The sequence below is a fragment of the Cardiocondyla obscurior genome, linkage group LG24, assembly GCF_019399895.1.
Source record: "Cardiocondyla obscurior isolate alpha-2009 linkage group LG24, Cobs3.1, whole genome shotgun sequence".
In the NCBI taxonomy this organism is placed as follows: Eukaryota; Metazoa; Arthropoda; class Insecta; order Hymenoptera; family Formicidae; genus Cardiocondyla; species Cardiocondyla obscurior.
The window spans coordinates 3,225,435-3,250,319 of NC_091887.1; the positions used below are offsets into that span (position 1 = coordinate 3,225,435).

Sequence of the window (24,885 nt, forward strand, 5' to 3'; positions counted from 1 at the left end):
CGGTTGAAACGGGATGCAAAATGAAAGAAAAGGCTGGTACCGCCGCGCGATTCATTAGTTCGGGCTAGGAGGTGATATAAAGGCGTACAGTGATCCGATTCGGTCTGATTTGTCCGTAACATCTACTGAGAGACCTGAGATCGGAAAATCCGTCGCTGCCACACCACATCTTACCATCATGTAAGTCTCTTGTTTATTTCACTTTATTCTCGTATAATTACAAATTAGATAATAACTATTAAATAATGTGAATCGAACGTTTTATCAACAATTTATTTTTGCAGCAAAAACTAATAAATTTATTTAGCGAGCTCACAACAAAAATTTTGTTTCGCTCGGTGAAGTATTTACAAGACGACTGCAGCAATATGCGATAAAATGCAAATTAGTTTTCGTCGTATTACATAAACGCAAAAGATAAAAATGAAATAGTTGTTGGCCTTGCAACTAGCTTTGCAGTTCCGGTAATAAATCAACACAAATAATCTTTCCGCCAGTTTCAGAAATAGTTTTCCTACTATAGCGTAATCATGTTATTGAGAGACAAGTTCAAAGTGCCATTGCGCGTTTCGCTCTGATAGCCAATAACTTGACTCTTAACTTCAATCACGCGTATCAATATATTTCACTTTTTTTTTTGACAGTGAAAGTCGATCGATTTCATCCCGTGAACCAATTCTATATCTTATACGTAATAAAGTATTTAAAATTAATTTATTAATATTGTTGATATTATAACATCAGTCGTTATAAAATTTTAAATACTTGTAAATTATTTTTTATATTAATATTAAGAATCTTTAATATCTGTAGAAAGACATTAAGTCAGAAAGTGGAAAATAAAAGTGCACGAAGAAAGGAGGAGAGAATAATAAGAGGTGCATGCAAAGGAGAAGACGAACCTCGAAACCTGACTGAGTAGTAGCCGCAAGCAGTGAAAGTAGCGCAAACCACCGGCTGAACTTTACCGAGAATGGTCACATTGGCTATTAAACGTCAGTCGAGTAGAAAAAGAAGCAATACGCGAGCGGAAAAATATTCCTCCGTACACCTACGTGACGCGTTGCGTAATAAACGTGTTGTCGCCTCGTCCGCATCGCTGCTAATTCCAAGCGTTGCATTTCGCGTAACTTTAAACCACTGCTAAATCTCACATTTCTGATTTATTTTGAGACCAAGACTGACTCGACTGATCAATCGACACCACTTTTTCGTCAAGAAAATGACACCTTTAATCCCTTTTATTATCTAAAGCTCTGAAATACTAAAAAGAATTCTCTTCAACTTTCTTTATTATCTTATTATCTCTTTATTATATTGATTTATGCGAGAATTTGTATTTTACTAGAAAAAACCATGCAGGCGCTTTTTTTTAAAAGATCCCAATTATAAACTACGAAAAAAAGAAAATTATGTGACTTACCGCATGAACTTCAGCGGAATTGTAGAGTTCTGCCGGTGACTGTAACATAAAATAAAAAACAACGGGGATGTCAGTCTGATGCTCCTTTGACGAAAGTCTTCCTCTGGATTTTCATCTGAAACCAAAAAGTTATATTTTATTAGCAAAAATCTAATCTCCGACTTAACAGTCAACGTTGACTCTCGCTTGGCACGAACCAAACCAAACGAGTAAGATTATTCAGATATTCGTGTAGGATTACACTTCTCGGACTAACGTACATTTACTTATTTGTATTAATAGGGTGGTGTGGGCGATGCTGATATTGGCAACGGTCGCGTTGACCGATGCAGCGGTACCAGATCCCCCGGAAAAGTCTGGGATCACCACCATTGGTTCTAAAAAATTGGCAACTGCCGCCGATTGTGCTGGACTCGTCGCCTTTTCTGCCACTCAAGGATCAGTTAATGTAAGTTAATAGCGCAATAAATTAAAGTATAAATATTTAGAATATATTTGCGAACTGTATAAAATTTTATTATTATAATTACTTTAGACCTCGTGATAATAAAAGGCTCTACAGTAAACAAAATTAGATAAAACTTAATCTATTCTTTTAATTAATTTTTAATTAAATTTAAATCTGTACAGGAAGCTAAGCTTGTCCTTGCTGAAACGTTGGTGGATAAAGGTGTCGGTTACGCGGCGGAAACCGGGATCTTTACCACGCATTGTCCGGGCCTTTACCAATTCAGCTTCGCCGGATACGGTAGCACGGATCTGCGGCTGACGTTGAAACGTAAACAGAACAAATCCGATAGTTGGAGACCGATTGTTAGCGCTGGGCCAGGCGGAGGTAGCAATCTCGTCCTGTTAGACATCGATGCTGGAGATCAACTTGCCGTCTTCGTTGAATCCGGAAAGGTTACTGATGGCGCCAGCTTTACAGGTCACCGCGTTTATAAAAGATAAACTAAACCATAAAAAAAAAGACAATCTTGGACAAATTCAGAAATATTAAATATCTGACCAACAATTTTGGAATATTATTTTCAGTTTAAAAACAATGTTTTCAAAAATTATATTTTTTTTAATATTAAATATTTTCTGGTTGACATAAAACGCTGCTTCTAAATTGAGAAATCGCCAGATTGTTATAAAATGCATTTAAAAACTATCTATAAAAAGAAAAAAAAAAAAAAAAAAGGATTAAAACGCTTTTATAAAATCCAAGATCTTTTTCTACAATTAAGAACTTTCTTGTGTGTTGAAATAAAGTTCTTAATTCGTAGTTTTAAAACTTCTCAATGGATTTAACGTTCTGTGATAGCTATTTTCTTTTCTTATTTAAAAGTTTAATTGGTTTTATAATTTCTATACGTAGAATGACAAAATATTTAATTGTTGCGTGTATTAGTACGAACTTCTCCGATTTCCAGCTTTCGCTTTGCATTTTTCCGGTACGCTTTCCAGCATTTTTTAACTTTCCCTTCGTCTTTTAGTTCGTTTTCTTCGCAATTTTATTGCTTCCTCAGTTTCCTCCACGATAACGCAATTAAACTTTCTCTATTTCAAATTTACACATCCGTCTCTCTCTCTCTTTCTCTCTCTGTTTTCTATGTCATTTATCTTTTTAATGACATTCGAATTTTCTTTTGCTTATCATTTCTTTTCTCTTTTCGCTATCTTTCTTTTTCTTAGTTACTTCTATTCAGTTTTCCTTCACTTCTTTGCTTTCTTTGGCTTTTTCATTTTTATATCTTTACTTTTTTTCAAGTTTTTATATTTTAAATTTATATACTACTTCTGTGTCTATCTCTTTTGTGCTTTTCTAATTTATTTCTTTTATTTCTATCAATAATAAATTTTTAATTTCTTATAGAACTCGTTTAATTAATTATAGTCTTCATTATCTTTTCTCTGAAACTATTTTTTATCTTTCTGCAGTGACTTAATTTATCTATTTTCTTTTATTTCTTCGTTGAAATTTTCTTTACGCTATACCGAATTTATAAACAATCTCTACTTCTTTTATTCGCGTTACACACTTTCCATAATTTCTATTATCTGTCATTCCATTTCTTCTATCATAGCTTACTCTTATTTTTCCATTTATTACCTCTTTCACTTTCTTCTAGTCTTCTATCTTTTATAAAACTAGGTTCATGTATTTTTTTTTAACTTTCTTCGCCACTTCTTCTGCCTTTATCTTTCTCTCTATAATTATAATATTATTTTCTCTTATTTTCATTATTTCTACTAATGTGCATTAATCCTCTATCTTTCTTTTTGTCTTTATACATTTATCTATCTGTCCACTGATCTTTTTCGTTCTATTTTTATTGTAAATATTGTAATCGTCTATCACAGTAGTTCAGTCGGAGAGAAGTTCCATAAAATTGATAAAAAATAAAGAGAAAAGGAAAAGATTGTGGTAATGAAACAGACGAAATACCGATCGATTAAACAGCAAAGAAGAACACCTGAATGCGTGCGCTTACGCATCTACAATGAACAGTGCGAATTATTTTTTTATTATTCTATTAAATCTATCAATATAAGAAATGTTAACAAATGTTGATGAATAAAGTTTCGTATTTCTTATTGCCAATAACAATATTTCATCTCAAAACCGATTGTAACTCTTAAATCTAAATGACTGACGTCACATATAGACCTCTTTGGAAGAAATATAAAAAGCTTTCCGTAACACAATCAAATATTTAGCTCGACTTTCCCGCTTTCCAAGTCCTTATAATTTTTTAACACTGGATACACTTCTTCTTCGAGAAACTCGACAACTTGTTCTGGCGCTCTGCCGACGAAAGTCGACGGATCCAGTAGTGCATTTAATTCCAGTAAAATCGGCGCAAAGTACGGATCCTTTTTGATTCTGTCAACAAGATCGTTGTCCAAACCATGTTGCTTAACTTGCGCCCCAGCCTCTTGTGACAATACCCGGATCTTTTCGTGGCAAACCTACAATATTAAACCAATATATAAAATCAATATTAACTAATAACTATAATAGTTCTTAATCAGTTATTACAAAAAAAATTACGTCAATCAAACGGTCGATTACAAGCAACGTTGGCAGAAAATTAGAATTAAATATTTTGTATAATTAAATTATAAACTGATTAAATTAATTATAATTCGATACTTATTAAAGCCTAAATATTTTTTATTAAACAAATAATAGAAATTATTCGAAAAATATCTATTGTGTATTTTACCTGTCTGTCACCACCGGTCTTCACCATAGCCATAATTATATTCTCTGCGGACATGAAGGGTAACTCTTGTGCCACGTGTCTGGCAATGACTTTGGGGTAGACAACTAATCCCTCCGTAATGTTCTGAAGAGTCATTAGGATCGTATCGGCCGATAGGTAAGCTTCCGCCAAGACAAGTCGGCGATTCGCAGAGTCGTCCAACGTTCGTTCCATCCACTGGGTCGATGCGGTATGAAGGGTGTTGTTCACAAGAAACATCAAGTGACGTGCCACACTGCAACATCTCTCAGAACGCATTGGATTTCGTTTGTAAGGCATAGCACTGGAGCCTATTTGCGTGCTCTCAAAAGGTTCTTCGATTTCCTTCATGTTGGCGAGAAGCCGAATATCTGTGCAAATCTAAAAAAAGGAAAAGATTAATTCGAGACCAAGTGATTGCATTGCAGTGAAAGAAATATAATTATGATTTAAATATGATTCTATTCAAAACTGCTAAAGTCACGCGACTAATAAAGACTTACTTTATGAACGGTCGCACCGAGTGAGCTCAAAACGTTCAAGCACTCGATATCAACTTTTCTACTGTAGGTCTGCCCAGTGACTGTATAATGTTTTTCAAAACCAGCCATCTTGGTTACAAGATCATCCAATCGTTTCACCTTTTCCGCATCACCTGTTAAATATAAATTTCAGCAAATATTAGGCAAAAATTATTATATGTCTTTACTTCAATTTAATTATTCTTCAATAAAATTTAGGTTTTTTTTCTGATGAAAGTTAAAGATTGTAGAAAAGCTAAACAGACCGTTAAAGAGTTGAAGGAAAGACGCTTGAGTGCCGGTGGTGCCTTTAACTCCGCGAAACTTTAAATCATTCCTGGCGCGACGAATAGCTCTCTCATCCATCAACAAGTCCTGCAGCCACAGAGTCGCTCTTTTGCCGACCGTTGTAAGCTGCGCCGGTTGAAGATGAGTGAAACCCAAAGTAGGCAGATTGCGATTGTCCTGGGAAAATTTTGCGAGTCTCTGAATTACGTGGGCTAGCTTCGGAAGTAAAATATCGAAGCCTTGACGAAGCACCAAAAGGTCCTGCAAGACAACATTAACATGTTAGTATGCTAATTCCGATTAATTAGCTAAGAGAATATACGCGAAGACCAATTATCAAAGATTAAAAATATAATTATATTCTATTATCGAGATAAATAAAAATAATATTTTTACGATAAAGTTCACAGATGATATACCGTGTTATCGCCCACGTAGCAGCTGGTTGCACCAAGATGAATGATAGGAGCAGCCAAAGGACACTGTTTGCCGAATATATGAACGTGAGCCATAACATCGTGCCTCGTCGCCTTCTCTTCCTCGGCGACGGCTTCAAAATCGATGTCGTCCACGTATGTCTCCATTTCGGCGATCTGCTCCGGCTTGATCGGCAGGCCGAGTTCCTGAAAGAACATCGATAGACATTTTCACGACGCCACTTGGAAAATCTGTCCACTTACATTTCAAAAGCAAAGAATTTCAACGCGACAACTTTACGATGCAGTCAATTGAAATTATCGTTCAGATAAAATAGCGCATGTGCGGCAGTTTAACACGATTCTTATCCCCATTTGAACGTACTCTCGGTATCATCTGATTAGATAAAGAGGGCTTGGTTCTACCTTGGTATCACCCGAACCCCACAAGTTTCATTTTGTTACGTGCGTTTTCACAACGAGAGGCAAGTGCTGAAAAGTGCAAGCATGGTGTCCCTCCAAACTATTGCGAGTATAGTAATCAAAGTGCTAAAGTTGGTGAGAAAATTGCAACATGGTTTTTGTATCGTGAAAAGTGTACTTCTGACAAAAAAGGAGAAAAGAAACAAGGAAACAAAATTTTTACTCCATGGAACTTCCCATATCGATGATATCTTATCAATTCTAATAATTTCGGAGAAATAAAAAGATCACGTTCTTCTAATTTTTCCATTCTTGATTGAATAAATCTAGTATAAAATAAATATTTCTCTACTGTTTTGTCGAAATTGATTTAAATTCTCAATTAGATAATGACATAAAGAAAAAAGCTTATCGAATTAAGCATCCAACGAGTTTCATAACTAATTTGATAACTTCTTCACTGTATAAACTATAAAAACAAGTATGTTTTTTTTTTTTCTAATCTGTAGATACAAAGATAAAAAGTAATTTACTAAGATTTAAATATTAGATAGTAATATAAAGTATAAAAAAAGAATAATAAAATTTTAAATCATAAAACTTTGAATTACAAGAACAAACTGGTTTCAATTTGATTCATATCGCAATCGGTGGATAGCTTAATTAATCCGATCAATAAGTTTCAATTACGAATTATCCTAAAACGGTGTAGGCTGAAAATTCATCATCGTACACTCATTCAAAGGATATGTCTTACGAGACGCGTGAATCATTCTATTGCTCTTATCGGCTTGCGATAACGCACGGTGTTTAGCAAGCGATACGCTACGTTGCCGTCATTTTTAGTGTGAAACTATAAAATGTCCCAGAAAATTTCTGTAACAACGATAAGATTCTATTTTACTTCAATCTCTCTTACCTCCTAATTAAAATTTTTTTAACATTTATTTTTCGGAATTAAAAGTCTCATTTACGTAAATGTAAAACTACGTTCGTTTAGAAAAATTATATTGTATTTCATCGCTTTTATTTATCTGTTCAAAACGTAACTTCTGTAAATACTTATTTGTTTAAAAGCATTTATAGTTACGTGATTAAAAAGGAAAATTTATTTTACATTTAAACTATGATGCTTCACTTTAATTATATAAGTCCTTCGGGCATTCCACATACTTGTAGATATTCAAACAAGATTAATAATCGTTGATTCAAGAATATCGTGGTAGATTGGTATCTTCTGCGTTTGCATAAAACTCCTATTTTGTCAGTAAAATGTACCAACGTAGTTTAACAATACCACCAGAAGCTTTGCTGATAAAATAAATAATTCCGCTGAGGAACTTTTTAATATTTGTTGGCGATAGATCCAGCTATGTTTGAATATATATTTTAAAAATGTGTTTGCTTTCAGGTTATCAACCTCATTATCTTGATCCTGTACCGTACAGGATACGGCGGGGAGTTTCTCGGCGTCGGTGGTACATGGAACTTGAACGAGGACAAAAATCCTGATGCCGAGATTGTCGCGTCCGGCGTATTCGTCGGATTCTTCATCTACACGAGCGTCGTTCTCGTCAGCTACTGTTTTGGGAATACCGACCACAAGAAAACTCTCGTCGTAAGTGTTCACCTGCTTTTTTTCGTTTGATAAAATGCAGGAGACCTCGGTTAGAAAATTCATGTTAAACATAGTAAAAGCAAGTGGTATCGCGTTGCGCAGTAGTGCATCGCAAGTTGAAATTCGATCTTCAAGCTTCTAGGGTACTTTTAAAATTCAAAAGTAGCGTCACGTCGCTAAATTATGAGAGTCTAATAAAATATATAATTTTGCTTTTTTTAAGGAAATTATTATGAATTTCGTCGGCACTTTCATGTTCGTGGCTGTGGGTGGCACAGCTCTACATTACTGGCATGGATATCAACCCGAACAGAAATTTTTATTCGATGCACCAGAGAGGCAGGTAAGTCGAGTCTCCAAACGTGAGATAAAACAATTATTTAAGAGCTCGATACGTTTTAAATAATTATAATAAATTACGAGTAATTTATTCGTACTAATTTTTCTATTAAATAGCCGATTAATTGTAATAACTGTTTTGTCTCGATCACGAAAAATTGTATAATTTCAGGTTGGATTGGCCGTGGGTTCGTTATGCGTTTTAGAGGGTGCAGCATACTTGATTGACTTAATATTAAGTTTTCTACATTACGCTAAGGATGAACTTTAATAAAAGGTCAAGTATTACAAAATAAATGTCGTTTTAACAGCGGCAATATTAACGAAAAAAACCTCCGTTTCATTTTATCGCGTCAGTAGTGCAACATATACATATAAAGCAGGAAATTTTAAACTTTATTACGATTCGATTATGTCCGACGTCTCTATATAGAGGTTTCTTTCTCTAGAAAACGCAAGCAACCTTGTCCTTCTTTGAAAAAGAGACAAAGTTTCCTCATGGTACGTTTTTATAAATACATATTTATTTATACGAGCATATAGTACTTCCCATCAAATACGCATGTAACGTTTATACAAAATAAATTTTATTATAAAATTTGTAAATTTGTAAAATAACTTGGAATATATTTCGGATCCGACGTCTATCGATCCGACGACGTTTACTCTTAATGTCGCTGTCTCCGCGTCGTTTCATGAATGAACGTTGAGGTATATTTTATTATTTGCCTTTAAAAGAGTCGGCAGCTTTAGATTACGAATGCGACGCCAATGAAAGTTTACGTCGCCTTGACACGTCGGGGACAATTTTTCCGCGACTAACGACCGATAATACGTATCGGACGCCGATTATGCACGTGTCCCCTTTACTTAGCGAGGCTCAATCGTGGAAACCAAAGGAAACGCGAAGGAAGGAAGACGCGGACGTGTGCGGCTGAAAATATGTTTATATGACTCACGCCCTTTTCGAAACAAACGGCGTGACGTTGCGTTCCACCGGATGATTTCATCATTGGGCCCTTTAAGATCCCGTCGTGCGCACCAATTAATCTACTTGACCTGACGATCGTCGCGGATGACCGGCGCGATTACACACCCACCCACGAGCCGGGCGCGTAATCACGATAATTACGGGGGTCATGCCTAATTTGACTAAGCTATAAACCTAACAGAATAAATTATACCATTCCTTGAAAGGGTATAAATTACTCGCTAAGAAAAAAAAAAAAAAAGAGAGAAGGATCTCAAGTTTAAAACTTATGAGTTCATTTAAAGTACTTCCGCCACCCAGCAAATTTTTAATTACATTATTGCCGTTATTTGTATTATTTTATTGCTAAAAATGGGGGTAATTGAGTCATTAAGTTTAACACGTAAATACGTCCGCGGACTCGCTCTCTCTATTTTGATCGCGTTGCAACTTTTATTGCTCAAGGAGTAAAGCGGGCATTGTGAAAAAGAAATAACATTGTGCGCCCTGTCGGTAAGTAAATTAGTACTATCTGTGCATTCGTACGAGCGTCGAAAAGTAATCGCCATCGTGTACGCCTCGTAAATGTTTCATTGAGGACGAGTTGATTGACATAGATACCCAGTAATCGCGATATACGGAAAGCAAAAGATTGCGGCGAGCTGGTCGTGCAACTTGTCGCGAATCGATAGCGCGATGATTTGTTTCTAACATTGTTGGCTGAAGTAAGTACAGCCCACACCGGCTGCTAAATAAAAAAGTACATCGATATAACTTACATTTTAATTTCGAAAATTAACGATGTAATTAAAACCGGATTGAAGGTTTGGCTAATTTCCAAATTATAGTTTTCGCTTGGCGCCAAACCTTTATTCGATACTCGCGCAATTTTATTTATCCCGCTCGATATTAAGTGCCTATAATCATTTGCGGTCCGACAGAAATATCCAGTAATCGAGATTGTTTGGTAATCCCGCGAGGTAAAAACAACCGCGTACATCGCCATAATTTACGCGAGGCGGTAATAAGCTCGCGTTCGCGTGTAATGCGATAGCGAGCCTTTTTGATACGCAAGCGCGTGTCCTTGCACCATCGCCGCAACATTAAAATAACGTCACGAAATAGGATCGAATGCGTTTCCAGCGAAGGAAGTCGTTCGCGCGGAAATTCATTGTGAATTCTATAACACGCGCTCGCGTTTATTGTCGCGTGCAGCGGCTTTTCGATACGTAATACGAGCGCGGATCAGCCAAGTGGAGTGAAAAATGTACAGCGAGGCCGTAGCGGCCGTTAAAAATCAGGACAATTAGCTCGACGAAGTATTTCGAGGAAACGACGGACAAACGGATGGATCGATTTAAATAGATTACATCGCGCTCCTCCGCTCTTCTTCCAGCCTCAGTCTGGAATTCGCTGACGCTTCGTTAGAAATCGGACTGTTACACAATTGTAGAATTTGTCCTTGTACTAAACCTCCTCTGTTCTTGATCGTGATTAATTGATTCGCAGGAAGCTGGAGATTCCTCGCGATTGACTTACGATGCACCGTTATTACGCACGTTTGATCGGTGACGTAACAGGGCGTGCGCGAGAGGAAAATAGTTTGCGCGCGTCCGTGACGCATCGGCGGCGCGGAGCAAATATTTAAACGAAACAGAAACGCGGCCGAGGACCCGGAACGTCGCCGTGCGTGAAAGAGCCCGGGCTCCTTACGTTTTTCGCGCTGGGTAACATTTTAGAGAGGTGCGACCCCTTTTTCTTATTTTAAATCTAGTAACGAGGTTGACCGCCGACTAGCAATAAGAGAAAGAGAGATAAGAGAAGAGAAAGGGCAACGCGGCGACTTGACATATTTGCCGAAAGTCGCATGGCGATCTTCGGCGCGAGGCGAGCGAGAGAGGTAAGGCGAGGCGAGGCGTCTAGTATGAAAACGTCGATTCTATCGCGCGGCTCGAGACGCGACGGCCTGCGCCTTGTAAGCGTGGGACTCGGCGACGCCCGTGTACTTGGCCTGCGCGGGGAGTCGCGTAGCGTAAACCTCCGTAAAGTGTCGCGTACGCTCGCCGTACGTACGTGGCGTACGTTCTCTGCGTTTCAGTTCGAGTTGCACCGCCACGCGACGCGGGCCAACGCCGTTCCTCCACGACGCACGCGTCGCGACGCGCAGATTCTGCGGGCGTTTCGAAACCGACTCGCCCAGCCGGTCGGCCGCGCTCGCGAAGAGGAGCAGGAAGGACGGTAGGAGAGACTTGGAAGCTGGAAAGTCAAAAAAAAGGTGATTAGCGAAAGAGAGAAAGAGAAATAGGACGGCGATCGATCTCTCTAGCGATCCGAGGCTTCGTTTTACGATCTCGTGCCTGCTCGCGAGCGGACGCGGCAAAGTGAAATCGCTGGTGAACGCGCACGGCACACGTGGACGCGCGCGTGTCAGGTGAATCAATGGATAGAGTTTGTTATTCAGCGTACACACGCTGCCTGAAGCATATTTAGACACGGCGGGTTTTCAGCAACGGAGGCCACGGCGGTCCGTGACGTAACTTTGTGCTCGTTCCCGTTCATAAAAAAAAAAAAGAATATAAAATAAAAGAGGAAAAACAAACGAGTGGAATTAATTTTCTAGTTGCGAAACCCGTCGGGAGAAACGGATGCGTCGTAAATGTTGCGCTATTAATTCATGAGAAGAGTTTCAAAGTTAATAATTTAAAGATTTCTTCATTTACGAATTAAAAAAAAATAAAGAATTAACAATAAGACTCTATAGATGTTGAATTAAATATTAAATATTGTGGCAAACGACTTGGAATTATTTTAAAAAGATCAACGGGGATTTCGTATAATGTAATATTAATAATAAGGGTAATGTAATATTAATTATAATTATTCCATTTTACTTATTCCATTTCAATAAAATAATCCGCATTGATTTTCATAACAGTTAACATTTCCATTCCTGTTCTATAATATTTTTCCTGACGTACGCAGAACTTAAATATAACTTACAACTTATTAAATGATATTTAATTGAAGAAAATCGACTCGAAAAGGATTGAAGAACACAATAAGGCACCTTATCGTACGAACAATCCATTCTATAGCTCTGCGTCGTATACACCTGCAACTTCAACCCCTCCGATTTACGTGCTTCCCCTAAGGGCGATGTCTATCGTGTTTCTCGTTTTAGGGCCGCTAAGACCGAGGCGAGGCAGGGGGTGGCACGCACGGCAACGAAAGAATCGATCGTCATAAAATCGAGGTGAAAATCTATCAAACTGGGCGACGGAAAAGGGAAGCATCGTCGGGTGAGAATGGCGGACGAAGCCCAGCAAAGCCAGCAGCCGACCACCAAAAGGCACAAAGTTCTCAGCCATCTGCCCATCGTTGTCAAGGTTCTCGAGGTGGTGAGTATAGCCTTGCAATTTAATTCGAATCAATCGTTCGAGGAACGCGCGAGCTACGACGCACTTTGTGCCTCGCTCCCGAGATTCTCTCTTCGCGCGAGATTTTGAGTAACGCAATTGACTTCACCACCGAAAATCGCGCTTTTTAATCTTGGGGCATCTCGATTCTTATCGACTCGCGACTCGGTTCTCCACCTGCATAACGCGACGTTATTTTCCTCCTCGTTCGCTATGCATTATGCAGCGCACGACGAACCCTGAATAATAATCATCATCTTTTTTTTCCCTCCCTTCCATTAGCGATTAATGAATAGCACTAAGTGCGTATATTTTATTACTTCTCGACGCAGATCCTGGCCATTTTCGCGATCGGCCTGGCAGTGGACCCGATGAACTCGTTCCAGCGGATTTTCAACAAGCCGCGACTAAAGCTGGACGATGCGGCTACTATTTACGTCTCGGTCGCCGGCTACATTCTCATCAATGCGCTCTTCATCATCAGCCATGTGCTGGGTGATCGCGTGCCGAAAAGAACGGTAACGCCTCTCTTCTATAAAGCGCATATTAAAAAATTCACTACGAGCTTCTGCGTCTCGTTTCTGCGGCGCACTTATATCCTATTATACACTACTCTCTGCGGCCTCTCGAGACTAAAGAGCACACAAACAAGTATACACACTCCGCGCGCATCCTCGTTGCACGCAAGGTATAAGTGCAAACGACTATAAGGCAATTTCAAGGATGAGCTTTACAATCCTGAATATTTCACCATTTTTTATAAGAAAGGCGAGGATCGATCTCGAATTAATCACCAAAGTTTTCGCAAACGAGATTTTAAATTGACTTTTTTTTTTTCTTTTTTTTTTTAATAAGGAATAAAGTCGCGTGACGCGCGTATATTAATCGTGCTTGTTGATGAATCCCTTTAGTCAGCTTTCGCGGAGATTAGCGACCGATACCGTAAACATCCCTGTTACGTTATTACCGTAAACTCGCGTCCTTGTTATATTATGTCCACAGCGAAGAATGTCATAGATCGCGACTAGATACGCGCCTAGTTCGTTTGTACAGCTGAGTCATTACCGCGGCGGCTGCGTGTGCGTTAATTAGCAGACGCATCAAGGCCTCGTTGCGCGCGAGGCACGCCACACTTCGAATATCGTTTTACACGTTGTTCGAGAATGTGTCGCCAAGCGAAAATCGCGCGACAAACCAAACAGCGAGACCGAAAACCTCCGCGGTCGCTCCGTGAATTATCGCGATTCTTCAACTGTGCAAATTTCGCATTACGCGTCGCGTTGTAGCACGTGCAATCGGGAAGTCGCGGCCATTATCTCGGCAAACAGCTCGAGAAATATTTCAGCCTCGCAGACGGCAGGTTTCTTTTCACCGGCAATTAAGAAACAAACGTGGAGCCTCTCGTCACGGCCACGTGACGCGGACAAATCGTACATTTAATTCACAACTATTAATCGAATGTTACAGCTCCTGATGTTCGCGACCGTGGGCGCGTTTATGCACATCGTGTCCGGAAGCCTGCTGGTCCACAATTGGCGCCAGATGAACGGCCCCCAGTACTACGTTTACAACAACGAGATTCATCCCAGCAAGCAGTACATGGACATGCTCATATCGTCGGCCGTGTTCACGTTCGTGTGCGCAGCGGCGTTTATCACGGAAATTATCGCTCTTCTGAGATACGCGTGAGCGGAGATTTTCGCGAAAGGCAGATCCGAAAGTTGAAGAAACTCGCGAAACGTGTCACCAAAGCTATGGATAGTCCACTTGAAAAGAAATTTCAGCATTTATCGCTACGAGCAAATTCACGAGCTTTTTGAAATTTACGTTAATTATATACGCGCCAATAATTTGTAGAAATTTAATTAAGAATCGCGTTGATATTTATAAGTTGAAAAGATTATTTTTAAAGTTAAAGGTACACAGATTACGTTTGTCGAATTTGTCAATTGTGGCTTTAATATCTACCGCGGAATAGAATACATTGCGAAATCTTTTAATTTTGAAAGATTATCGGCACACATTCAATACATAAAGTCGTATATTAGAAATAGTAATAATATTATATGTTTGTTATCACAGTAGTAGCATATAAGGTCGTGTATATGCGTGTAATTATCGTTAGAAAAGTTTTAGCAATTAGTTGAATTAGTGCAGTTACAGTAATTATCTAGTAACGAGAGCAACTACGAAATTGCAATCTTCGCGCGCAACAGTCGCGAATACCGAAACACTCTTTTGCCGTTCGGATAAAAATTATCCACCTGCGGGCAAATCCGTCCATTTTGTACCTGTAAGGCGTTTATTTACAAAATATTTTAATAAGCATTAAGCTGTACTTTTAAGTAAAACGTAAAAAAAAAAAAAAAGAATCTTTTCTTAAGTATTTTACATTTAAATCTTTATTCACTTTTCTAAACGAAAATCGTGTCTGTTTATTAGATCGCAGCTGATAATTTAAAAAACTTACAGCGACGATTGATAATGCATACGCAAAGTCATAAAAATTTCATGCTCTATGTGTTTTCTTTTTTCTGTTTAATGCTTGTATTTTGTATACAAATAAAATAACTTTAAAGATATAAAAAAAAAAAATGAATGTCCTCGATTAATATTAACTAGTGAAGAGCACGTGAACAGCAAACGTATATGAAGTTAGTTATTTTGCGGCACGACGATTATCATCATTGAGAAACAAAAATATGCAATATGAAAACGTCAAAAATATGAAATAGAGGTTTCTTCACGTGTGCGCATATACGTATGCGTTGGCATATCGTATCATATAATATTACTGTATCAAAAACCACGTTAACATGGTAAGCGAGCAAAACTGAAAATTAAACGAATAGACAACGAAAAGGATAAAAGTACCAAGAATAAATGTACATTTAAAATTGCAGAAGCTGTTGCGGCAAAAAATGAACAGATGCATGATGACGACGATCAAGCCACTGAGGATATTTCAATTCGTGCGTAACTCCTCATTATTATATTTAAGTGCAATCTCGATATCATCAGAAGCACCCACCGATAAATCTATTGTCTATTGTAAAATTCTTTTTCTCGCGACAGTTCACGGTCCTGCTAATATTCGCGTTCGCGATCTACATGATCGTTATGAACTCTTTGCCGATAGACGACATCGCCTGCATTTTCTTAATCGTCTTGTCAGGAGTGTACGTTTTCGTTTTGGCCGTTGAGCTGATCAGTTACTTTGCCGGGAGCGCCTTGCACATTATTCCGGTAATTAACGTCGTACTATGCGCATTACTGTTCAGTGAAATCAGAGTCGCGTTAAGAAAAAACGCCGCTTAATGTTTTAAAAATTAGAACCGTCTCGCGAGAATGCGGACCGGTTACCAAAACAGATGTTTCTCTCATAAATTTAAAACCAAAACGAAAAATAGAATAATTATTTATTATCAGTGGCAATAATACTTTTTAATGCTCTTTACTTAAAAGACTTGATCTCACTGAAAAGAATTAATGTATTATTAATCACCGTTAACTACAATTGTAGATGGTTATATTTTCTTTACTTGGCGTGTTATTCTTCAAGACCGCTGGAATTTTATTCATCGTCTACGGTCTTACACACTTCGTGATAGAATTAGTAATAATGATCCTGTGCCTATTGACGGCGCTATTATTTTTGATCGACGTTACGATGGTACTCGTGTGAGTCTCTACCTTAAATCCTTTGAAACAAAATTGAAATCGAATAAAATTATATCGCAATAAAACTAAATGTTTTCAGATTTTGGAAGAAAAGATGCTCGATCTGTAAACGATGCTGCAACAACAATAACGAGTCGGGCACTTTATTACAAAAGGCCGAGGATCGACGTGAACCATCAGAACTAACCGGAGTGCTCGATAAGGCAAAATAAAATTAAAACATCAGTCTTCTTTATCGCAATAATTCGTACAATTTAAATTTAATTAAATTAGTATTATATCACTCTTATTACATTCGCATCTTTCGCGTACAAATGTAGAATGTAATGCGGCATGATGTAACAACCAGTCTGAGTGACATCACGATACCTCGCGAACTGGAGGATGTTAAGGTTCCCGAGCATTGTTACCGCAAAGTCGGATACCCTCGGCGGCGAGAGTACATCGATCGTTCTACCTGCGTGCCATCGTTATACAATCTCAACGTCGCCGAAATTCAAACGGATGCGAAACAAGTGTTCGGCGCCGAAACTCAAGTGAGTCGGACTGACCAGAATTCAACTCCCGTCGGCAAAGAGCTCTTTTCTTATTTGAAAATAAATCTACTTACGAGATTCCAATTATTAAAACAAAGAAACGTGCGGTTTTGTCAATTTGCCACGCTATTTGTCAGCGGAAGTTACCTTTTTTCTTTCTTTTAAATTTACATACGTATTTCTGAACGAAATCAGACTCCGCGAGCGGCTACGAAGGAGACACCGATGCAAACGTTGAGTAAATGCGAGTTTTGCTATCGACCAATACAACTCCCGACCACCGAAGGGGCAATGTCCAGCACGCATTGTATTCAGCATTCGTCACAATGGGGTTATCCCGCTGTCGTGCAGTTCGTTCGCGGCGTACCGTGTTGCCCCGGGTAATTTTCTAGTTTTTACATCCGGAAAATTTAGAAAGTTACACGAATTATCATTTTCGCAGATGCAAATGCACAGCGGATACAACGCAGTCGGCGACAGTCAAGTTAGATCCTAACAAAACGTTGACGATTGAAGCAGCACAGGAGGTTGCGAGTAAATCTGACATATTATATAAAAATATATTAAATTTTTATCGGATGGAATAGGTCAGAGAAATCGACCAGACGCGTTGTCTTAAAAAATGACGTGGTTTACCTTTAGCCTCGTGTACTGTAATTTTCGATCTATTTTCACCCGCGTCTCCTTTACAATAGTTTAAATCTAAATTTTGCCTGATAATCATCGCTGACTAATTTTCGTCTCAAAGATGTGGAAAAAGAAAACGACGTCACAAAACTGACGGCGAAGCCTACCACGTATTCTGACGTCTCGCTTCAAAATGAAAATAATAAAATAACGAACTTCACGTGCGTATAAATTTATACAAATTTCAAAAGCAATTATTTTACTCGAAAATATTTCAATCTTTTATATAAAAGAAAAATATCTTTAACTTTTGATAACGACTGAAAAAAAATTAAAGATGTGGATAAAGAATATCCCGAGTCGAAACTACGATTTATGATTTAATTAATTTTAGCTACAAACGACAAGCAGATGCAACGAAAGATAACGCAAAGGCAGGAAATAAAAAAAAAATTGGATCGAAGAGGTCCGAAAAAGTTGAGGAGTCAATCTTTAAAGAAGTAAAGGGAGCGGAGGATGGCGCGGAAGGAAGCGAAGAAGCAGAGGCAATCGAGGTGAACGAGACGAGTGAAAGAAGCATGGGTGGAGAACACTCCAGAACCTATCAAGAATTTATGCGCGCAATAGAAGAAGGAAGCGTAACAGACTCGGAGGAACACGTGTAGGTGTATTATTTTACATAACGCGACACAATAATCGATTCAGCCATGCGTCTCGTATATGCATAGTTGAATCGAAAGTCACTGCACAGACTGATGAAACGAATGATTCAATATACGGGAAACGAACGTTGTAGGAGCGGGCCGTCGATGATGCCACCGAGGACGAAGCCTCGAGCACTGTTACATTTGAAGTTGAACAAAATAGATCCAGTCAAGGACGCGTAAGCGCTTTCACAAACGCGAGTTTGATAAATTTCAATAATTTCGACTCATTTACTTGCTATTTAGAAATGTGTCCGATGACAATTGCATCTTTGAAAGGGCATCGACGGCGCGTGACAATCAAGCTGCTCAAAAAGTAAAAAATATTTCGATTACTAGACGATTAGGTCCTAAAACATAAATTCCATAAAAACAGATAACAAATTGCCATTTAATTAAAATTTGATTTATTAACGAAAATCGCTTACTGATTTTAGATAACAAGCAAACTAAAAAGTGCGGATTCGAGAAAGTTACGATGTTCCAATTGTCGATTACACCTTCGTGATAGAGGAATCGGAAATGTAAGCATTAAAACAATAGTAGATGAAAAACCGAAGTTAGATGATTGGAAATAATTTCCCATTCGCAGAATGTTAAACTCAAGTGGGACGCTTGCCCGAGATGTGGTCGATCGCAAAAATACGCGGCTTCTCTTGCTTGAATGTAATTATGTTTATAACAGATACCTTGCGCATATACCGTCACGACCAGAAAATGTCGATCATGATCGCTTCATTAACATTCTTTATCCTTTATAATAAGTCATTAGGAACAGCGATTAAGGAACACATGCGGAATATTGTCATCGCGCAGACACGCTGAAAAAAAATAAGTGACGCTGCGATCGCATTATTAATTATTATATCTGTAACGTAATCTTAAACAATATTATCGGAAGAACATGATTCATACTCCTTTGCAACGTTCTTTAGGAAACATGATATCAAATTGTCACCGGCGGGACGCACGTCGCTTTTAATCTGATGTAATATTTAATATTAGTGCTAGCTTATAACAATTATTGTCGATTGTATCATTATCATTCGTTCGCAGGGCACTCTTAAAAGAAACCTTAAAAGAAATCTTTGGCGCAATATCCGAGATACATAAATTTGCTTAATTTTCAGAAAAACCTCGTAATACTTTTGTTACTCCGTGCACGTGAAAAAATATAATGATAAAAAAAATGTAAAACTTAGTTTAAAAATCGTACGATTAAATGATAGAGATAGTTCCTCCTTGCTCTTAAAATAAATCGAATAAATATTTAATACGAGACTTAATCCAATATAAATTTGCAGCTTCGCAAATGAACTTAGCAAGTGAGGCACCGTTAAATCCTTGTAAAATAATCGCATATCAGCGATTACATACTTAAAAAAAAAAAAAAAAAATAGTAACATTTATTGATAAAATGGTACAAAATAAAATCGCGCAAATTGTTAATTTCCGTTGAACACGGCCATTGTGAGAAAACGCGATGAGCTTAGCTATACTTAAAAAAAGGGGGAAAAAAGACATGCAGTCTTAAAAGTCTCTCTAATAGCAACGTCAATAATAAAAAAATATACTTAGATTCTATAATGACTGTTTCATTAGAATGCACGAGATAAACATTAAAAACGTTACCGTTCTTTAAAACCTACGTAAAATTTCGAAGGTAAAAAAAAAAAAACAGAAACAAACAAAAATAAAATAAAACAAAAAGAGAACGAAAATTATAGCTGCGTGCGAGCTAATTCTTGCTTTAGGATCGGCCTGAAACGAGATTTCTCGTTCTTCGCGACGTCGAACGGGACACAGCAGGACGTTGCGTTTTCCTCGGGTCTGCTAAACGGTGCAAAGTTGAAAACGAGATTCGAGGAGCAGTTCTGAACACGGCACGGCACGGTGGATGAAACTGGAAACGGTATCGCTTCGCTGTTTCCCGCTCTCGTCGCTATTCCATCGCGCCAGATATCGTAGTCGTCGAATTTCTTGTTAATCTGAACAGCGCTCGAATCGATCGCGACTGATCCCTGAACGCCGGTCTGCTCAGGGTACTTGTACGACTGACAATTGTAATTTTCGTGAGCGTGATGCGCGACAAACGAGGATTGCGGATAAATTACAGCGTCCTTCGAACAGAGATAAACCGGATGCTTCACCAACACGTAGCACGCCGGGTAGTTTTGATGGTAAGCGGGGATGATCGGTTGAATCCGATCGATCGCTTTGCCGGTCGAGAAAGAGGACTGACGGCTCGAGACGTCGAGGTTGTTTGAATACTGGCAGCCGTTGAGCAAAGGATACTGCGACGGGTACATCACATCATTCTCCAAATTGTGCCAAAGTTTTTTGATCCCTTTGGACAGCGACGGAATGTCGTCGTAACCCTTCGATTTGTCGCTGAAACTCTTAGGCAAAGTGGGTACCAGATCTGGTAACGCGGGCACCAGATTCGACTTCCACATGTCGAAGTCGGGAAAACTGTTCGCCGCGTCTTTCTTCCACATCTTATCTTGAAAGTGGCAGTTACCATTCGACGGCTGCACGTTGTTGTTGATTTCTGTGAGCATCGTTCGCGACTTGTCGTCGGACAGAACATCCATAGCCGATAGGGCTAGCATGGTGGAGTACCGAGTGGGATGATGTCCGTTACTGGTGGAATTGCTAACAGATTTGTTACCGATCCAGTTGCCGCCACCGCTCGGCGGGCAGATCGGCGAAAGTTGCTTTCGGTTTTCGCTTTTGGAAATGTTTTGCGTCGTCGGTGGGGCCGATGTATGAGGGACAATCTTTTTGGGCTCCAGAAACTTTCGCGTAATCTGTACGTTGCCCTTGTCGTCGACCATGCCGCGATCTTCGTACTGAATATGGTAAGGAAATTAAATATATTGTCTAACGCATCTCAAACATCTCAAGTCAATTGACAATTATTTTGAATAACCATCGCCAGGATACAAAGAGTACATCGATCAAATTATCTGCTGTAAAACATTTTGTAATAATTATGTCATATTGGAATACGCATTTTAGTTATGACGTAATCAACGGAAATTCGCCAGGCACCCGATAATTTAAGCATTTCGCTTGCAACTGATCATGGCCGTTTTTAAACTTTTGTTATTTCAAATAACCTCCGGGGGGTCCGAGATAACAGTGATGTTTTCGAAATACACATCACGTCAATCGATAAGACGTGCGCGGCAATGTAACGCTGATAAAAAGTTTTGCAATCCTCTCGCAGGGGGGGCTTGTCTGTTGCCTTACTGTTTGCGGATCAAAATTATTTCTACTCACAAGTATATGCTCTCGCATATCGGGATATTTAATAATATAATTATACAATATTAGCAATTACGATTTAGTCGTCACTAATTCGAGTTAGGAAAATAATCCAGGATCATACCTAACAACCCATTTCCAGCAATGTGAATAAACCTTAACCTACTCATTCGCTTTCATTAAATCTCTTTCCAGCGCAAATAAACTTAAATTCACTTTAACCTGTTCCTTATCATCTCTTTCTATTCCCAAGACTCTGGAACGCGATAAAAAGTTGATAGGAAAATGTAGCTCTAAATTTAAGACGAGCAAAGTTAAACATAATTTCGCGATGAAAACGAGCAGAAGTACAACAATGGTACACGTACCATTTCGGCCTTGGCTAGGTAAATCCAGAGTTTGCGCCACGTGCTGAACTTGTTCTGCTCGCTAAAGTTGTAGCGCATCTCCTTCGACGCGTACCGGGTCGACAGCGGGCTGCGGTAATCGCAGTAAACGTTCGGCACTTTCGAGATATTCATGGTTGGTCGACGAGACGAAAGATCACAGTAAAAGGTACCGGCTAACGCGACCGCGCGAATGAAACTACTTGCGATCAGCTGATGCGCCGCACGAAACCCCGAGTAAATTATTAAAACCGTATACTGTCGCCCTCTCTCGAGAAACTAAAGAATCTACTTCGAGCGGATGGCTGCAACTTCAAATCGTAACGTTTTATGTTATATTTTTTATAAATATATAAATTACGTACTAAAAGAAAATTAAAATAACAGGGAGCAAAACAAAATTAGATATTTCGAAACTGCGGTAAAACTAAGTAACAATAACATTTTGTATAATTATTTTTTACCTATTAATTGATTTTATTATGTACGCATTAATTTAATGCAGACAATCATATGCGAATTCCAATGTGACATAAGCAGGGCGTTCAAATTTAATCGTTGAAATTGAAAAAATCTGGCGTTGGTTTTATCGAGTTACAAAAAAAATTAAATTATTAATTTATTACCATGTTGGAAGGATTCCAGTCGACACGCGCCCATTCGACATGCGTTTCGTTGCACTTGAAGAGCCTTTCAGGTCTCAATTTTCGTCTCGCCAAAGCTGCATTGCGATGTGATTTAAAGAAAATTATAGCGTAGGCCGCATTGTGATTTGATAACCGATAAATAGACACGTATTCGATATCCCACGCCGATGCATAGATCACCTAACACAATAAAAAGAAAATATTTAAAAAAATTAGCGAATAAATACGTATGTATTAATTCACAAATCATAATATTACATAGTAATATATTTTAAAAAATGTACAAACAAGAAAAAATATAATTAAAATCACTAAAAAAAAATAGAACTGTACAAGTTCTACAACGCTTTAATTACTTATAAACTTAAAACCAATTAAGATAATTTACAATTCATAAAAGATAAGATAAACATTCAATTATAACAAACAGTAAGCTTTTAAAGCTCAAATTATGCAATACAGACAAATAAATGCATTAGATAATATCCAAATAAAATTTTAAAGTTAAACAAAATATGAATAAAATTCAAAATTAGAAAAACATTTTAAAAAATAAAAAAGGCTTGTACCCTAACGACTTCTTCCGACTGTATGTTCCACGGCAACGGGCCGACGTAGAGCTTGCACTTGTTTATGCTCGCCAAGACACGTATTTTCCTTCCCGGTATAATTTCGTGCTCGTCCAGCTGAACGATGGCACGCGCGGCATTCTCCTGGTTTGTGTACATGATGAAGCAGTAGCCTCTCGTGAGCTCGGCCATGTCGACCATCAGCCGTATCTGAAATATCTCACCGACGGTCTTGAAAAGCGGGTACAAGGTATCCTCGAAGATGGTCTTTGGGATGCGACCGACGAAGATTTCGCACTCTATACCGGGAATCGGGCCGCTCCAGCGTACCGGCTGGATGCTGAGAATTCTCTGTCCGTTGATCTGCGTGGAGATGAGCTGCTGCTCGTACAGAAGTCGCAGAACGTTCCGATGGGTTTCTAGCTTTCGATCCAAGACCGGGGACATGTACGTCTTCACGCTCGCTTTGTCAGAACCTGCATACGTGACATTAAATTATTTTATGTATCAACAATTATACTTTAATGAAAAACAAAATTTAATTTATATAAAAAAAAAAACATTTGGCAAAGGGAAACGAGATGGTGCAAAAACATCGAGACATGTGGTTCCAAAAGTGAACGAATCTTTCTTTTTCCTCGACTTTCCATTGCTCTGCCTTTAGACCTCGTAACTCGGTACGCAGGTGTAATAATTCTGGAATGTATTCGCATCTTCGTGAGTTAGGCAGGGATCCTTATTCGCACACTTGACGCGAACAAGAAGCGTGCGCTCTAATTAACGTAAATGAAAACAGAGAGAAAGAGAGAGAAAAGATCGCGGCACCTTCGACTTACCGTTGTCAAAGTTCTCCCGGTCCAGAGACGCGTCCCGTTCCACGTGATTTTCGTCGTCAACGACTTGCAGCCAGACCGAATCCTCGTTCTTCGGATTTTTCCTTCGAGATTTATCATCCTTCCTGCCGCCTCTCTTCCGATTTCCCTTGCGGTTCTCCTTCGACTTACTGTCCATCCTCGCGCGACAGATCCCGATCAATATAAACAACAGATCAGCTTCCCTCGGAAGGATTTCGAAGGAAAAAGCGATATACGCGCAATATAATTATGCAGACGTACATGTATAGTATACGGGATCTGTAACAATGTAACTCGTAACGAGCGAATCTGACTGTCGCGACGTACAAAAGCTGAAGATAAAGATCTCAACCCAATCCGCTCGGGGTGTAACAACGTAACTGCGTTTCGCGAACTTGCACGCCCGCACGCCGGCAGCCGAGGCAAAATAAATTTCGGAAGTATCAGGATTATCGGGGATTGGGCGAGTAGTTACGAGGGAAGGGATGAGTCGCCTCTCTCTCTTCCCTTCGCCCCAACTGAGAAATTCGGAAGTATCAGAACTGTCACGATTGGCGAGTAGTTCCGATGGAAGGATCGAGCCTTCCCTTCCCCTCTTTCCTCCGCTCTTGACGTTATTTTTTGCCAAAGACGCGACGACGGCCGGCGCCCCGACTTTCTTCTGTTGATCAACTGCGGACCTTCCTTGGCTCGTACAAACAATCGACGTCTACCCCGCCGCGCTCGTGTGCGTACAGGTCAGCGACACACACGTACTTGCCGTTATGCCGCACGAACTTACAATTAGACTTTCAACAGTTTCGACGTGAGCTCGCTCAGCTTCTTCGACCACGAGAAAGTAAGAAACCGAGAAGGTCCTAATGTCTTTTATTTTATTTTCTCGCGCTTACTCGCGTAGCTCCTCTTTCCGCAGTATATTATTCTCGTCTAATCTCTCTGCGTTTTTTTCCCACCGTCCGAGACT

At 39.0% G+C, this 24,885-nt stretch overlaps 6 protein-coding genes and 1 long non-coding RNA gene across 8 annotated transcripts; 5 read left to right on the top strand and 2 right to left on the bottom strand.

Moving 5' to 3' along the window:
- Positions 1-29: 29 nt before the first annotated feature.
- On the top strand, positions 30-4,019 carry C1q-vp (C1q-like venom protein). The gene is made up of 3 exons (XM_070671896.1): positions 30-180; positions 1,706-1,871; positions 2,054-4,019. Coding segments are annotated over exons 1-3 (489 nt in total). The 5' UTR covers positions 30-178; the 3' UTR covers positions 2,375-4,019.
- On the top strand, positions 187-1,496 carry LOC139111540 (uncharacterized). Its single transcript, XR_011547224.1, has 2 exons — positions 187-464; positions 814-1,496. It is a non-coding gene; the product is annotated as an uncharacterized lncRNA (long non-coding RNA).
- Positions 3,916-22,216, bottom strand: Adsl (adenylosuccinate lyase). The gene is made up of 6 exons (XM_070671877.1): positions 21,834-22,216; positions 5,885-6,088; positions 5,444-5,726; positions 5,160-5,311; positions 4,639-5,037; positions 3,916-4,381 (listed from the first exon to the last, which is right to left on the bottom strand). Exons 1-6 carry the CDS (start codon positions 21,984-21,986, stop codon positions 4,118-4,120), a joined length of 1,455 nt encoding a protein of 484 aa, XP_070527978.1. The 5' UTR covers positions 21,987-22,216; the 3' UTR covers positions 3,916-4,117.
- On the top strand, positions 6,261-8,867 carry Ssk (smooth septate junction protein snakeskin). Its single transcript, XM_070671897.1, has 4 exons — positions 6,261-6,439; positions 7,716-7,922; positions 8,146-8,265; positions 8,434-8,867. The coding sequence occupies exons 1-4, from the start codon at positions 6,389-6,391 to the stop codon at positions 8,530-8,532; spliced, it is 477 nt and encodes a 158-aa protein (XP_070527998.1). The 5' UTR covers positions 6,261-6,388; the 3' UTR covers positions 8,533-8,867.
- LOC139111537 (uncharacterized) lies at positions 11,166-15,242 on the top strand. Of its 2 annotated transcripts, none has more exons than XM_070671894.1 (4): positions 11,166-11,506; positions 12,413-12,629; positions 12,980-13,165; positions 14,115-15,242. In XM_070671894.1, the coding sequence occupies exons 2-4, from the start codon at positions 12,537-12,539 to the stop codon at positions 14,334-14,336; spliced, it is 501 nt and encodes a 166-aa protein (XP_070527995.1). In that variant the 5' UTR covers positions 11,166-11,506; positions 12,413-12,536; the 3' UTR covers positions 14,337-15,242. The 2 variants fall into 2 exon arrangements, with proteins under 2 accessions (XP_070527995.1, XP_070527996.1); XM_070671895.1 differs by lacking the exon at positions 11,166-11,506 and adding an exon at positions 11,703-12,087.
- On the top strand, positions 15,641-18,859 carry LOC139111675 (uncharacterized). The gene is made up of 11 exons (XM_070672149.1): positions 15,641-15,893; positions 16,171-16,328; positions 16,408-16,531; positions 16,649-16,864; positions 17,060-17,244; positions 17,307-17,398; positions 17,837-18,152; positions 18,288-18,374; positions 18,442-18,511; positions 18,633-18,719; positions 18,788-18,859. Exons 1-11 carry the CDS (start codon positions 15,759-15,761, stop codon positions 18,857-18,859), a joined length of 1,542 nt encoding a protein of 513 aa, XP_070528250.1. The 5' UTR covers positions 15,641-15,758.
- LOC139111526 (uncharacterized) lies at positions 18,372-24,817 on the bottom strand. Its single transcript, XM_070671871.1, has 4 exons — positions 23,904-24,817; positions 23,068-23,543; positions 22,478-22,678; positions 18,372-21,047 (listed from the first exon to the last, which is right to left on the bottom strand). The coding sequence occupies exons 1-4, from the start codon at positions 24,076-24,078 to the stop codon at positions 19,917-19,919; spliced, it is 1,983 nt and encodes a 660-aa protein (XP_070527972.1). The 5' UTR covers positions 24,079-24,817; the 3' UTR covers positions 18,372-19,916.
- Positions 24,818-24,885: the final 68 nt, after the last annotated feature.

Excerpts from the sequence above, each read along its gene's own strand:
- C1q-vp (XM_070671896.1), top strand. Across the intron at positions 1,872-2,053 it reads CCACTCAAGGATCAGTTAAT|GAAGCTAAGCTTGTCCTTGC; the intron begins GTAAGTTAATAG and ends AAATCTGTACAG.
- Ssk (XM_070671897.1), top strand. The coding sequence starts at position 6,389 with ATGGTGTCCCTCCAAACTATTGCGAGTATAGTAATCAAAGTGCTAAAG. Across the intron at positions 6,440-7,715 it reads TAATCAAAGTGCTAAAGTTG|GTTATCAACCTCATTATCTT; the intron begins GTGAGAAAATTG and ends GTTTGCTTTCAG. Across the intron at positions 8,266-8,433 it reads TCGATGCACCAGAGAGGCAG|GTTGGATTGGCCGTGGGTTC; the intron begins GTAAGTCGAGTC and ends GTATAATTTCAG.
- LOC139111537 (XM_070671894.1), top strand. The coding sequence starts at position 12,537 with ATGGCGGACGAAGCCCAGCAAAGCCAGCAGCCGACCACCAAAAGGCAC. Across the intron at positions 12,630-12,979 it reads TTGTCAAGGTTCTCGAGGTG|ATCCTGGCCATTTTCGCGAT; the intron begins GTGAGTATAGCC and ends TTCTCGACGCAG. Across the intron at positions 13,166-14,114 it reads ATCGCGTGCCGAAAAGAACG|CTCCTGATGTTCGCGACCGT; the intron begins GTAACGCCTCTC and ends CGAATGTTACAG.
- LOC139111675 (XM_070672149.1), top strand. The coding sequence starts at position 15,759 with ATGATCGTTATGAACTCTTTGCCGATAGACGACATCGCCTGCATTTTC. Across the intron at positions 17,399-17,836 it reads AGCAGCACAGGAGGTTGCGA|AAAGAATATCCCGAGTCGAA; the intron begins GTAAATCTGACA and ends AAAGATGTGGAT. Across the intron at positions 18,153-18,287 it reads ACAGACTCGGAGGAACACGT|GAGCGGGCCGTCGATGATGC; the intron begins GTAGGTGTATTA and ends CGAACGTTGTAG.
- Adsl (XM_070671877.1), bottom strand. The coding sequence starts at position 21,986 with ATGAATATCTCGAAAGTGCCGAACGTTTACTGCGATTACCGCAGCCCG. Across the intron at positions 5,038-5,159 it reads TCGGTGCGACCGTTCATAAA|ATTTGCACAGATATTCGGCT; the intron begins GTAAGTCTTTAT and ends TCCTTTTTTTAG. Across the intron at positions 4,382-4,638 it reads AGACCGGTGGTGACAGACAG|GTTTGCCACGAAAAGATCCG; the intron begins GTAAAATACACA and ends TTAATATTGTAG.
- LOC139111526 (XM_070671871.1), bottom strand. The coding sequence starts at position 24,078 with ATGGACAGTAAGTCGAAGGAGAACCGCAAGGGAAATCGGAAGAGAGGC. Across the intron at positions 22,679-23,067 it reads AGTCGGAAGAAGTCGTTAGG|GTGATCTATGCATCGGCGTG; the intron begins GTACAAGCCTTT and ends TTATTGTGTTAG. Across the intron at positions 21,048-22,477 it reads ACTGGAATCCTTCCAACATG|TACGAAGATCGCGGCATGGT; the intron begins GTAATAAATTAA and ends TACCATATTCAG.